Raw genomic sequence first — 12863 nt, forward strand, 5'->3', positions numbered from 1 at the left:
TTAACTTAAATAAACTGGGGTTTTTAAAAATCGAAGGTTTGCTCCTCATAGGGAACCTAAATATGGTTTTGGGGGGGGGTATATTTTAGCATCATCTTGACTAAAACAAACATGCTTCCTGCTGAGACCACACATTTGAGACTGGGTGACAACAAGTGAAGTAAGTTTTGATGATAATATGCTGTAATATATTTATTTAATGTTTAAATTGCAAATATCGAATACAAATGTATTCATTCTAGTAGGTAGCTGGCTGCAGGAAGGTTTATTTGGTTAATAATCTGCAACTCATACAAATAACAGCGCTGCAGGTTTATCCGCATGTTTGTTCTGAACATCAAAGGGGGGGTGCACCATTCCTGGAGGTACTGCAATACCAGGTCGATGCGTGGAGTGGACGGAGCAAGCCCCTATTCCATCTCCCTGCTCCAAAAATCAATTTAATATATGGTCCCCGGGTAGGGGACGTATCAGATATTAAACTGATAAGAACAGATTTTTTCTTTCGAAAAGTTTTATTGACACTTAATACTCATATATACATTCATATAATTCTTTTCATATAGTATGTGTACACAATTCTGTAAAAACACATCTAAGACATTAAAATTCTGCCTTAAAAGAGGTTATACAGATAAAAGTGTTTGTGAAAAGATGATCTTATACAAGTTAAAACTGTGTCAAATATCCTTAAAACAGTCTTTAAAAGAGGAGTGCATTGTTTAAAAGGCTCTGCTGATCTTTCAGTTTGTGCCGGAGCGCAGTGAGTCCCTACCAAGGGGAACTCATCCTGCTCCTCCAAACAGCCGGTCTGTCGGGGTCCTGCCCCGGTGCCCAGAGGAGATCCCCCGCCCTCGTGCTCCTTCCCGCCTGCCTCACCCGGAGAGCCAGGCCGCCGCTGCTGTGTCCTTATTTTCGTGGGTCCAGCTCCTTCGTCCGAATGGGCACAGAGGCGATACTTCTTTGTGGCTGCGTCCGCAGCCTTCCGCCTGCAGCTTCAGCTGCTTTGACGGTTGCTGCCGCCATCCGGAACGCAGCCGCGGGGGGGGGATCTGCATGTGCTTCCTTACCAGCAAGTTTCTGGAGGTCCAGATGGCGTCTTTGATGGCGGTGATGGCGAGCCACTGCTTTGCATGTTCTTTTGCAGGCACTTGTTGTCGGTTCACTACGTAGAGGACCAGTTGTGCAGTGAGGACCTCCCTTGCTGGCAAGTACGGGAAATTCAAGGAGCTGGCCATTTCCCACAGGTCCACAGCAGCGCCGCACTCCCAGAGCAGATGCCTCACCGACTCCGGGGCGCCACAACCCGGTCGGGGGCAGATCGACAGTCTTGCCATTCCCCGGGAGTGCATTACGGACCTGACCGGGAGGATCTCGTGGGCCACCATCCAGGACAGATCCCGGAGCTTGTTTGGAAGAGCAGGATGGTTCACGTTGCGCCAAACTGTTTGGGGTTCACCGAGTGCAAGCCCCCGCACTGGACTCACCGGCTCGCGCTCCTGCACAACACATAAAAGAGAGCGATGGCTGGTTAAAACCGACAACTCCTCATGTTCCAGATTAAAATTCTTTAAAAAAAAATTTAATCGCAGTGTAGGCTGGTGGCAGGTTAAAAGACACAGGAACTTTAAGATCAGTGGGTAAAATCTTTAAGTGTCTGAGGTAGGACCCCATCCAGAAGCGTGCCATGGCCGCAGTTTTTGGGTTTCTGGATGGGGCTGTGGCTGCTCCAATGTGCGCTGTGGTGTACAAGGATGTTAAAAACAAGGTCAGGTCTGGAACCCCCTTGCCTCCTTCCTCCTTTGGCCTTTTTACCACACCTCTCCTCAACCTTTCCCACTTGGATCCCCATAAAAAATAAAAAATGGCTCGTTCCAGGTCTAAAATCACTCTCCTCGGAGGGGTAAAAACAGAACTGACCAATAAAAGCAAAGGTAAAATCACGGCTTTAATGATTAAAACCTTCCCTTCCATAGTCAGTTCCCTTAGTCCCCAATACCCCAGTCTCTGCCTAACTTTCCCTACCACGTCTGGCCAATTTGTATGCCCTCCCCCATCCCTGTCAAATTTAATCCCCAGAATCTTTTGGTCAGTCTGAGTCACAGTCAGGGGCAGTCCTGTACGTTCAGTCGGTGTCCAAGGGCCATAAAATTGGGCTAGCGTCTTGCTTCTGTTCAGTTTGGAACCAGAAGCCCGCCCAAACCAGTCAGTCAAGTCCAGGGTCCTGTTGACAGATAAAAGGTCAGTGCATAAAACGTTGATGTCATCCATGTATACATGCCATTTTGGTGCCCTAGGCGAGATTATGATTTTGCGCCCCCCCCCCCATACACGGCAAACATAATATATATAAAACATTAATAACAACAGCCATATGACGGACCTTAAAAGTTTAATTATTCTTCAAAACAACTAGCACACGCTATACAATACAAATAATAATTAAATAATAATAATAATAAAATAAAATAAAATAAATAAACAGAAATAAAACAGGGTTACTGTTCAGATTAAGAGGAAATTAAAAGTCCTGACAGCTTCCACACAAACAATGCAAAACAGATACATAGCAAATAATTTTGCCATGATAGCTTACATTTAAAATTTTACACGTCTGGACTTCCTTGCGGCAAAGGCATCGATGGTATCATCAAATGATACCTGTCTTGAAAGCTCATGATTTATGCTTATTAAAGCAAGTCCATTGAGACGCTCTTGTGACATCGTGGATCTCAGGTAAGTTTTTATAAGCTTTAGTTTGGAGAAGCTCCTCTCTGCAGCAGCAACTGTCACTGGAGTAGTGAGAGTAATTCTCACGGCCACCCACATGTTAGGATAAATCTCCTTCAGTTTCTTCTCCTGCATGAAACTGAGAAGTTCCAAGGTGGTCATTTTGGGTTTTGGCAAATCTGGGAATGATTGCAACTCCAGTGCCCATTCCAGCTCAGGGCACTGCTCAGTCTCTCACACGGCTTTTCCAGCTCTTCCTTGGGCAGCTGAGGGAAGTTGACAAGCACACTGAACTTTTTCTCGACTTCACCCATTGTCTGTGATCTTTCCCTTAGTGACACAATGCAGACATCTACCACCATATTGAAAAAGGAAATCTCCATTTTCCTCAGTGCATCAGTCAGTTCCTCATCAGGAGCCTCATAGGAGAACTGTCTCTTAGTTTTGCGCTGTCGCTCTTCTGCTTAAGAACAGCTTCAACGTTCATCTCCTCACACATTTCTTTGGCAGATGCTTGTGCAGAAGCAAATCCAGTGTCTCTGTAGCTGGTAAGAGAGGCTTCAGTTTTCTTCAGATCAACTGCAACATCCGTCTGCATCGTCTCGGACTGCAATAACTTGTTGACATGCTGAATTTCTGTCTGGATGTCATCCCATATCACAGTACAGACAGAGAAACGGTATGATGCAACCTCTTCAGCTAAAGACTGTGCCTCAATTTTTATCACCGGATCTGTGGTGTGGTCTCTCACTTCCAAAAGTGCATCTCTGACTTTTGCAGCCTGGTATCTCACAGCCTGTACACTGTTGATCCAACTTTCCCACCTAGTATCTGACCAGGATTTCAGTGTTGTGTAGACATGTGTTTTTAAGATGGACCATCTCTGAGTGGAGGCAGAAAATAGTGTGAAAAGCTTCTGCAGGTAGCCAAAGCAACCACTGGCATCTGCAGAGCTTTTTGCCCATCAGCTCCCACCAGATTTACTGTGTGCGCACTGCACGGCACAAATAAAGCTCGATTTATTATGCTGTGTTCTTCTGGCATGTACGCACATCACTGAACAGAAAGAAGTAGAGAATATCTGTAAAGACAGATAAGCCACGGTATAATGGCGTTCTACCGTCCAATGGAGAGGGAAACTATTCCAGCTTCGACGCTGCGCACGGAGATGACGCATTCAAAGGCGTCGGAGAACCATGGTGTGTTCACGAACATGGGACATGTGACAACTCACGTCAGAACGAACAATTATCGGCTGAAAACGCGTCTATGAGCCGTGCAACGCCAAACTAATAATATGGGCTTTCTAACATCAGTTTATTAGTTTATTATTTTCCTTTTTTTTTACTTTTTATATATATATATATATATATATATATATTTTCGAGGCTTGGAGTGGCGCCCCCTCCAGCAGGTGGCGCCCTAGGCAATCGCCTAGCTCCCCTATGCCTAGAGCCGGCCCTGCATGTATAAAACGCGTTCGCTACCCAGCCCCCCGGACCCTGGTCCTACCGCCCCGCGGATTCGTGGGTCCCTCCTCGAGACCCGTGCCAGCGGTTCGGACAACCCTGAAGGACGTCACCATTACTAACGCCCCCATCACCGTTACTAACGCCCCCATCACCGTTACTAACGCCCCCATCACCACCGCTAGCGCCCGCACCACCATTGCCAACACCCGCATCACCGTTGCTAACACGGCTCGGTGCAAAAAGACAACGAAGGCTCAGATGCCACACTTGATCGTAACCAACAGGCCGACAAGCGATAACTGGAACAGGGTCCGAGGTAGGGGAGTCTTCCGCCGCCCCATCCTTCTCGCTGACGGTCCGCAGAACCGAGTCACAACCGGGACCCGATCTGGGTCGCGAGAATAACATAAAACACAGCGCAGCGAAGAAAACGTCACATAATGGCGGGGAAAGAGAGTTATTTTAGTTAAACTCAGTCTCAGTCTGAGACTTCCTGGTCACGTGTTTCATGCTAGACCAATGAAAACCCAAAGCCGGAAATATCTCCTTATTTTTTTTTAGTGTTTTGAAGGCGTAAGAATGTTTTTATTCGAAATATGCTAACGTGGAAAATACTTCATTGTAACGTAGTTCACCTACAGTTGGAAAAAAAACGAGCTTTTTAATTACATTAAAAGTGTTTTTGTTTGAAATGCTGGAGCCGACAGCCTCTAGTGGACACAAGCCGTAACTGCAAGCACACTTTCCTGAATAAACACAACAAACAGAATATTCTCCGGATAAAATCTCACATTTGTAAAACATTAACTGCGCATAAAAAAAATCATATTCACTAGTTGTCAAATGAGTTTAGGACTCGTTAACAGACCGTTTTCTTCCGGGACTATGAAGCGGATGTAGATTACCAAGATGTCTCTGACGTCACTAAAGGACAACGCGATTTACGACGAGGTCACTCCGTCTCTTCACGCAGCCGGTTGGAGCTGAGCGGACGCGCCATATTACAGCTCTGAAAGCGTGAGTGCTAATATTCGCTTAATTTTTGCATTTAATTTAGAAGTGCAGGCCCACAGCTTTCCATCCGGCTTGGAAAACCCGTAGCGCTGCCCAACGTTTGTTTGTTTTCTGCTCCCTGATAAGTGATCTTCTGCGTGTTTAATTTCTTCTGTCTGCTCCGTTTCGCAGCATCCACCCGTAAACTGTACGAGAAGCAGCTTCTCAAACTGCTGGACGCACGTCGCATTGTGCCCGAGCTGGTTCTGAAAGAGGCTCCTGTCAACCACAACGGGAACGCCGAATCTGAACTTTACAGCGACAAAGAGGACGGTGAGAGCGACTTGACGATCAATAATATTGAGCCTCCGTTTGTCTGTTAGCAACATAACTAATGATTACATTTTGGTGATGATCCAGATCCTGGATTATGGATTTCGCTAACATTGCACACAGTCATGCAGGGAGGGGGCTCTCTATCGACCGACCGAATTTCATCCAGCTCGGATCTGGATTGCGGATAGCATCGCGATTTTGCGAAAAAATGGGGGGTATTACGTTCAGCAAAAATAAATAAATCTGATCATGGGTCTTGGTTTAACTTTTTAATTTAGTTTAATTTTAGAGGGATCCGGAAACCTGTCTGGACACAGAAACATCTGGATGTTCCCATTTACTTATAAGAGACGCTTAAAAAAAAAAAAAATCCTATCTTGTAAAATCTGCATTCAGTTCACTCACCAGAAATCAGAGTCATAAAGGGGTCCGATGTGAACCATCAAGAAACGCGTATTCTGGTTCTGATCCAGAATCAGGTCAGGAACAAATATTACATTAAACACATTAAAACCCATTTATGGATTCAAGAATCAGTAAAAAATACACAAACTCTGATTCACTTTGACTTCTCATGGTTGGTGTATAAAGATACTAAAGAACAATCTAGAACCTTTCGGTGCTGATCCAGGTCACCGTGTGGACGGTGTAGATCCAGTCCGGAGGGGGACGGGGCAGGTGACAGTCCATGTCCCAAGAGTTCGTCTCCATGTCCAGCGATCGGGTTGCTGAGCCCCCTCCTGTCGACTGCCACCCAGTCCACATTTCGCCCGTCCCCTACAGTTCCCTCGGCGGATGGGGAGTCCATCGCAGGCCCGGTACACCAGGTGCTCACATACGACCCCCGACCCCGGGCCTGACTCCAGGGCGGGGCCCCTGCCATACTGGGCGACGTCACGGTCCTTGAGGATTTTCCCCTCATGGGGGGGGGGGGGGGGGTTCTGACTGCTCTTAGTCTGGGCCGTCACCGGGACTTGTTTGACATGGGAGACGCGACCAGAAGCATGAAGCGCCCAACAACTTGGCTCCGGGGATCACACGGGAGCCCAAACCCCCCCCCATTTTCAAAACGTCCCAAACTCATGAGCTCTGTAGTGACTGCCAGATTTTTCAGACTAATCAAAATGAGTTTCATTTTGTCAGAAGTAACACGAGAACCAGAAGCTGAGCCGGTTCCAGTGGTGGAGAGACGGCTGAGGAGCCGAGGCGGGGCCTTCCACAGCAGGCAGAGCGACCCGGTAGGCGGGGCTGCCCACAGCCACAGCGGGCAGAGCGACCCGGTAGGCGGGGCCGCCCACAGCAGGCAGAGCGACCCGGTAGGCGGGGCCGCCCACAGCCACAGCAGGCAGAGCGACCCGGCAGGCGGAGCCGCCTACAGCAGGCAGAGCGACCCGGTAAGGAACTCCCTCCACGGTTTGACTGACCCAGGATCAGTTCTGTTCTCATTAACACATGGAATAAGAAGCCTGCTTTTTGGCGTTTGCTCTTTAGGTCTCATCCTCTGTTTCTGTGTTGCCTTTTAGCGGGACAAGATTCCAGCCAGTGACCGAAACCCCAAAGTGCGAGAGGACGTTCTGAAGGAGTTGTTTCCCAACAACGTCAACAGTCCAACGGGAATAACGTAAGCAACGAACCCTTTACGTCTGACGTCATCGGCTGACGCTTGCTCGTCCAGAGTAAAGCCCTCGGCGAGCACAGACCTCCTCCGAGCAGCTCGGAGCCGGTCCTGCAGCCTGTAAATAACTCGTCTCTCGCAGGGCCACCTGTCGACGGCCCATCAAAGGAGCCGCCGGTCGACCGGCCACGCCCACCGCCCTGTGGCGAGATGAGAACTTCCTTTTCTTCCCACGGAAGAACGCCGCCAAGACGACCAGCGCCTCCTCCTGCTACGCAGCGAGCAGCGCCGTCGGCCGAGTCCCCAGCTCGTCCCCCTCGATGTCCCCCTTGATGTCCCCCGCGTCCACGTCCTCCTCCTCCTCCTCAAGGCCTCCGTCTGCAGCTCAGGCCAAAGCGCCCCCCCGCAGTCTGTCCCTGTGGATGAAGGTTCTCCTGCTGGCCGTCGTCACCGCCTTCCTGTTCTTCATGTACCAGGCCATGGAGAGCAACAGCATTAACCCCTTTGCTGCCACAGAGTGAGCGATGAGGGGCGGCACAGAATAACGATTTTACTCTTTTAAATCATTTGTTCACAGATGAAAGAAATTGGCATCTTCCATTGTATTTAATCAGTACTGTTTTGATACTTTATTGATCTCCTAATGCTTTTAAATCTAATTCACCCTTAACTTTCTTTTTCAAATTAAAGTCTTTGTATATTCGAATTATGTATTCCATCACTGTACCCAGTTAATAATAAACTCATGTTCTTACTGCGTCTGAAGTAGCTTTTATTAATTTGTTTGCATCATGAGTGTTAATAGACTAGACAAATCTTTATGGCATTTTATTTTGACAAGTTAAGGAATTGTTCTTTCATCGTTAACTTAAATAAACTGGGGTTTTTAAAAATCGAAGGTTTGCTCCTCATAGGGAACCTAAATATGGTTTTGGGGGGGGGGGGGGGGGGTATATTTTGGCATCATCTTGACTAAAACAAACATGCTTCCTGCTGAGACCACACATTTGAGACTGGGTGACAACAAGTGAAGTAAGTTTTGATGATAATATGCTGTAATATATTTATTTAATGTTTAAATTGCAAATATCGAATACAAATGTATTCATTCTAGTAGGTAGCTGGCTGCAGGAAGGTTTATTTGGTTAATAATCTGCAACTCATACAAATAACAGCGCTGCAGGTTTATCCGCATGTTTGTTCTGAACATCAAAGGGGGGGTGCACCATTCCTGGAGGTACTGCAATACCAGGTCGATGCGTGGAGTGGACGGAGCAAGCCCCTATTCCATCTCCCTGCTCCAAAAATCAATTTAATATATGGTCCCCGGGTAGGGGACGTATCAGATATTAAACTGATAAGAACAGATTTTTTCTTTCGAAAAGTTTTATTGACACTTAATACTCATATATACATTCATATAATTCTTTTCATATAGTATGTGTACACAATTCTGTAAAAACACATCTAAGACATTAAAATTCTGCCTTAAAAGAGGTTATACAGATAAAAGTGTTTGTGAAAAGATGATCTTATACAAGTTAAAACTGTGTCAAATATCCTTAAAACAGTCTTTAAAAGAGGAGTGCATTGTTTAAAAGGCTCTGCTGATCTTTCAGTTTGTGCCGGAGCGCAGTGAGTCCCTACCAAGGGGAACTCATCCTACTCCTCCAAACAGCCGGTCTGTCGGGGTCCTGCCCCGGTGCCCAGAGGAGATCCCCCGCCCTCGTGCTCCTTCCCGCCTGCCTCACCCGGAGAGCCAGGCCGCCGCTGCTGTGTCCTTATTTTCGTGGGTCCAGCTCCTTCGTCCGAATGGGCACAGAGGCGATACTTCTTTGTGGCTGCGTCCGCAGCCTTCCGCCTGCAGCTTCAGCTGCTTTGACGGTTGCTGCCGCCATCCGGAACGCAGCCACGGGGGGGGGATCTGCATGTGCTTCCTTACCAGCAAGTTTCTGGAGGTCCAGATGGCGTCTTTGATGGCGGTGATGGCGAGCCACTGCTTTGCATGTTCTTTTGCAGGCACTTGTTGTCGGTTCACTACGTAGAGGACCAGTTGTGCAGTGAGGACCTCCCTTGCTGGCAAGTACGGGAAATTCAAGGAGCTGGCCATTTCCCACAGGTCCACAGCAGCGCCGCACTCCCAGAGCAGATGCCTCACCGACTCCGGGGCGCCACAACCCGGTCGGGGGCAGATCGACAGTCTTGCCATTCCCCGGGAGTGCATTACGGACCTGACCGGGAGGATCTCGTGGGCCACCATCCAGGACAGATCCCGGAGCTTGTTTGGAAGAGCAGGATGGTTCACGTTGCGCCAAACTGTTTGGGGTTCGCCGAGTGCAAGCCCCCGCACTGGACTCACCGGCTCGCGCTCCTGCACAACACATAAAAGAGAGCGATGGCTGGTTAAAACCGACAACTCCTCATGTTCCAGATTAAAATTCTTTAAAAAAAAATTTAATCGCAGTGTAGGCTGGTGGCAGGTTAAAAGACACAGGAACTTTAAGATCAGTGGGTAAAATCTTTAAGTGTCTGAGGTAGGACCCCATCCAGAAGCGTGCCATGGCCGCAGTTTTTGGGTTTCTGGATGGGGCTGTGGCTGCTCCAATGTGCGCTGTGGTGTACAAGGATGTTAAAAACAAGGTCAGGTCTGGAACCCCCTTGCCTCCTTCCTCCTTTGGCCTTTTTACCACACCTCTCCTCAACCTTTCCCACTTGGATCCCCATAAAAAATAAAAAATGGCTCGTTCCAGGTCTAAAATCACTCTCCTCGGAGGGGTAAAAACAGAACTGACCAATAAAAGCAAAGGTAAAATCACGGCTTTAATGATTAAAACCTTCCCTTCCATAGTCAGTTCCCTTAGTCCCCAATACCCCAGTCTCTGCCTAACTTTCCCTACCACGTCTGGCCAATTTGTATGCCCTCCCCCATCCCTGTCAAATTTAATCCCCAGAATCTTTTGGTCAGTCTGAGTCACAGTCAGGGGCAGTCCTGTACGTTCAGTCGGTGTCCAAGGGCCATAAAATTGGGCTAGCGTCTTGCTTCTGTTCAGTTTGGAACCAGAAGCCCGCCCAAACCAGTCAGTCAAGTCCAGGGTCCTGTTGACAGATAAAAGGTCAGTGCATAAAACGTTGATGTCATCCATGTATACATGCCATTTTGGTGCCCTAGGCGAGATTATGATTTTGCGCCCCCCCCCCCATACACGGCAAACATAATATATATAAAACATTAATAACAACAGCCATATGACGGACCTTAAAACTTTAATTATTCTTCAAAACAACTAGCACACGCTATACAATACAAATAATAATTAAATAATAATAATAATAAAATAAAATAAAATAAATAAACAGAAATAAAACAGGGTTACTGTTCAGATTAAGAGGAAATTAAAAGTCCTGACAGCTTCCACACAAACAATGCAAAACAGATACATAGCAAATAATTTTGCCATGATAGCTTACATTTAAAATTTTACACGTCTGGACTTCCTTGCGGCAAAGGCATCGATGGTATCATCAAATGATACCTGTCTTGAAAGCTCATGATTTATGCTTATTAAAGCAAGTCCATTGAGACGCTCTTGTGACATCGTGGATCTCAGGTAAGTTTTTATAAGCTTTAGTTTGGAGAAGCTCCTCTCTGCAGCAGCAACTGTCACTGGAGTAGTGAGAGTAATTCTCACGGCCACCCACATGTTAGGATAAATCTCCTTCAGTTTCTTCTCCTGCATGAAACTGAGAAGTTCCAAGGTGGTCATTTTGGGTTTTGGCAAATCTGGAAATGATTGCAACTCCAGTGCCCATTCCAGCTCAGGGCACTGCTCAGTCTCTCACACGGCTTTTCCAGCTCTTCCTTGGGCAGCTGAGGGAAGTTGACAAGCACACTGAACTTTTTCTCGACTTCACCCATTGTCTGTGATCTTTCCCTTAGTGACACAATGCAGACATCTACCACCATATTGAAAAAGGAAATCTCCATTTTCCTCAGTGCATCAGTCAGTTCCTCATCAGGAGCCTCATAGGAGAACTGTCTCTTAGTTTTGCGCTGTCGCTCTTCTGCTTAAGAACAGCTTCAACGTTCATCTCCTCACACATTTCTTTGGCAGATGCTTGTGCAGAAGCAAATCCAGTGTCTCTGTAGCTGGTAAGAGAGGCTTCAGTTTTCTTCAGATCAACTGCAACATCCGTCTGCATCGTCTCGGACTGCAATAACTTGTTGACATGCTGAATTTCTGTCTGGATGTCATCCCATATCACAGTACAGACAGAGAAACGGTATGATGCAACCTCTTCAGCTAAAGACTGTGCCTCAATTTTTATCACCGGATCTGTGGTGTGGTCTCTCACTTCCAAAAGTGCATCTCTGACTTTTGCAGCCTGGTATCTCACAGCCTGTACACTGTTGATCCAACTTTCCCACCTAGTATCTGACCAGGATTTCAGTGTTGTGTAGACATGTGTTTTTAAGATGGACCATCTCTGAGTGGAGGCAGAAAATAGTGTGAAAAGCTTCTGCAGGTAGCCAAAGCAACCACTGGCATCTGCAGAGCTTTTTGCCCATCAGCTCCCACCAGATTTACTGTGTGCGCACTGCACGGCACAAATAAAGCTCGATTTATTATGCTGTGTTCTTCTGGCATGTACGCACATCACTGAACAGAAAGAAGTAGAGAATATCTGTAAAGACAGATAAGCCACGGTATAATGGCGTTCTACCGTCCAATGGAGAGGGAAACTATTCCAGCTTCGACGCTGCGCACGGAGATGACGCATTCAAAGGCGTCGGAGAACCATGGTGTGTTCACGAACATGGGACATGTGACAACTCACGTCAGAACGAACAATTATCGGCTGAAAACGCGTCTATGAGCCGTGCAACGCCAAACTAATAATATGGGCTTTCTAACATCAGTTTATTAGTTTATTATTTTCCTTTTTTTTTACTTTTTATATATATATATATATATATATATATATATATTTTCGAGGCTTGGAGTGGCGCCCCCTCCAGCAGGTGGCGCCCTAGGCAATCGCCTAGCTCCCCTGCGCCTAGAGCCGGCCCTGCATGTATAAAACGCGTTCGCTACCCAGCCCCCCGGACCCTGGTCTTACCGCCCCGCGGATTCGCGGGCCCCTTCTCGAGACCCGTGCCAGCGGTCCGGACAACCCTCACCATTACTAACGCCCCCACCACCGTTACTAACACCCCCATCACCGTTACTAACACCCCCACCACCGTCACTAACGCCCCCATCACCACCGCTAGCGCCCGCACCACCATTGCCAACACCCGCATCACCGTTGCTAACACGGCTCGGTGCAAAAAGACAACGAAGGCTCAGATGCCACACTTGATCGTAGCCAACAGGCCGACAAGCGATAACTGGAACAGGGTCCGAGGTAGGGGAGTCTTCCGCCGCCCCATCCTTCTCGCTGACGGTCCGCAGAACCGAGTCACAACCGGGACCCGATCTGGGTCGCGAGAATAACATAAAACACAGCGCAGCGAAGAAAACGTCACATAATGGCGGGGAAAGAGAGTTATTTTCGTTAAACTCAGTCTCAGTCTGAGACTTCCTGGTCACGTGTTTCATGCTAGACCAATGAAAACCCAAAGCCGGAAATATCTCCTTATTTTTTTTTTGTGTTTTGAAGGCGTAAGAATGTTTTGATTCGAAATATGCTAACGTGGAAAATACTTCATTGTAACG

At 47.4% G+C, this 12863-nt stretch overlaps 1 protein-coding gene and 4 pseudogenes across 1 annotated transcript; 1 reads left to right on the forward strand and 4 right to left on the reverse strand.

Moving 5' to 3' along the window:
- Positions 1 to 343: 343 nt before the first annotated feature.
- Positions 344 to 517, reverse strand: LOC137911169 (U2 spliceosomal RNA; annotated as a pseudogene).
- Positions 518 to 771: 254 nt separating this feature from the next.
- Positions 772 to 4712, reverse strand: LOC137911074 (uncharacterized; annotated as a pseudogene).
- Positions 4713 to 5111: 399 nt separating this feature from the next.
- On the forward strand, positions 5112 to 7905 carry LOC137911076 (lamina-associated polypeptide 2-like). The gene is made up of 5 exons (XM_068755496.1): positions 5112 to 5178; positions 5388 to 5528; positions 6675 to 6925; positions 7055 to 7152; positions 7289 to 7905. Exons 1-5 carry the CDS (start codon positions 5112 to 5114, stop codon positions 7665 to 7667), a joined length of 936 nt encoding a protein of 311 aa, XP_068611597.1. The 3' UTR covers positions 7668 to 7905.
- Positions 7906 to 8361: 456 nt separating this feature from the next.
- On the reverse strand, positions 8362 to 8535 carry LOC137911170 (U2 spliceosomal RNA; annotated as a pseudogene).
- A 254-nt stretch (positions 8536 to 8789) lies between these two features.
- On the reverse strand, positions 8790 to 12746 carry LOC137911077 (uncharacterized; annotated as a pseudogene).
- Between the last annotated feature and the right edge of the window lie 117 nt (positions 12747 to 12863).

The sequence above is a fragment of the Brachionichthys hirsutus genome, chromosome 22 (assembly GCF_040956055.1).
Source record: "Brachionichthys hirsutus isolate HB-005 chromosome 22, CSIRO-AGI_Bhir_v1, whole genome shotgun sequence".
Lineage (NCBI taxonomy): Eukaryota > Metazoa > Chordata > Actinopteri > Lophiiformes > Brachionichthyidae > Brachionichthys > Brachionichthys hirsutus.

Excerpts from the sequence above, each read along its gene's own strand:
- LOC137911076 (XM_068755496.1), top strand. The coding sequence starts at position 5,112 with ATGTCTCTGACGTCACTAAAGGACAACGCGATTTACGACGAGGTCACT. Across the intron at positions 5,529-6,674 it reads TTACAGCGACAAAGAGGACG|AAGTAACACGAGAACCAGAA; the intron begins GTGAGAGCGACT and ends TCATTTTGTCAG. Across the intron at positions 6,926-7,054 it reads ACAGCAGGCAGAGCGACCCG|CGGGACAAGATTCCAGCCAG; the intron begins GTAAGGAACTCC and ends GTTGCCTTTTAG.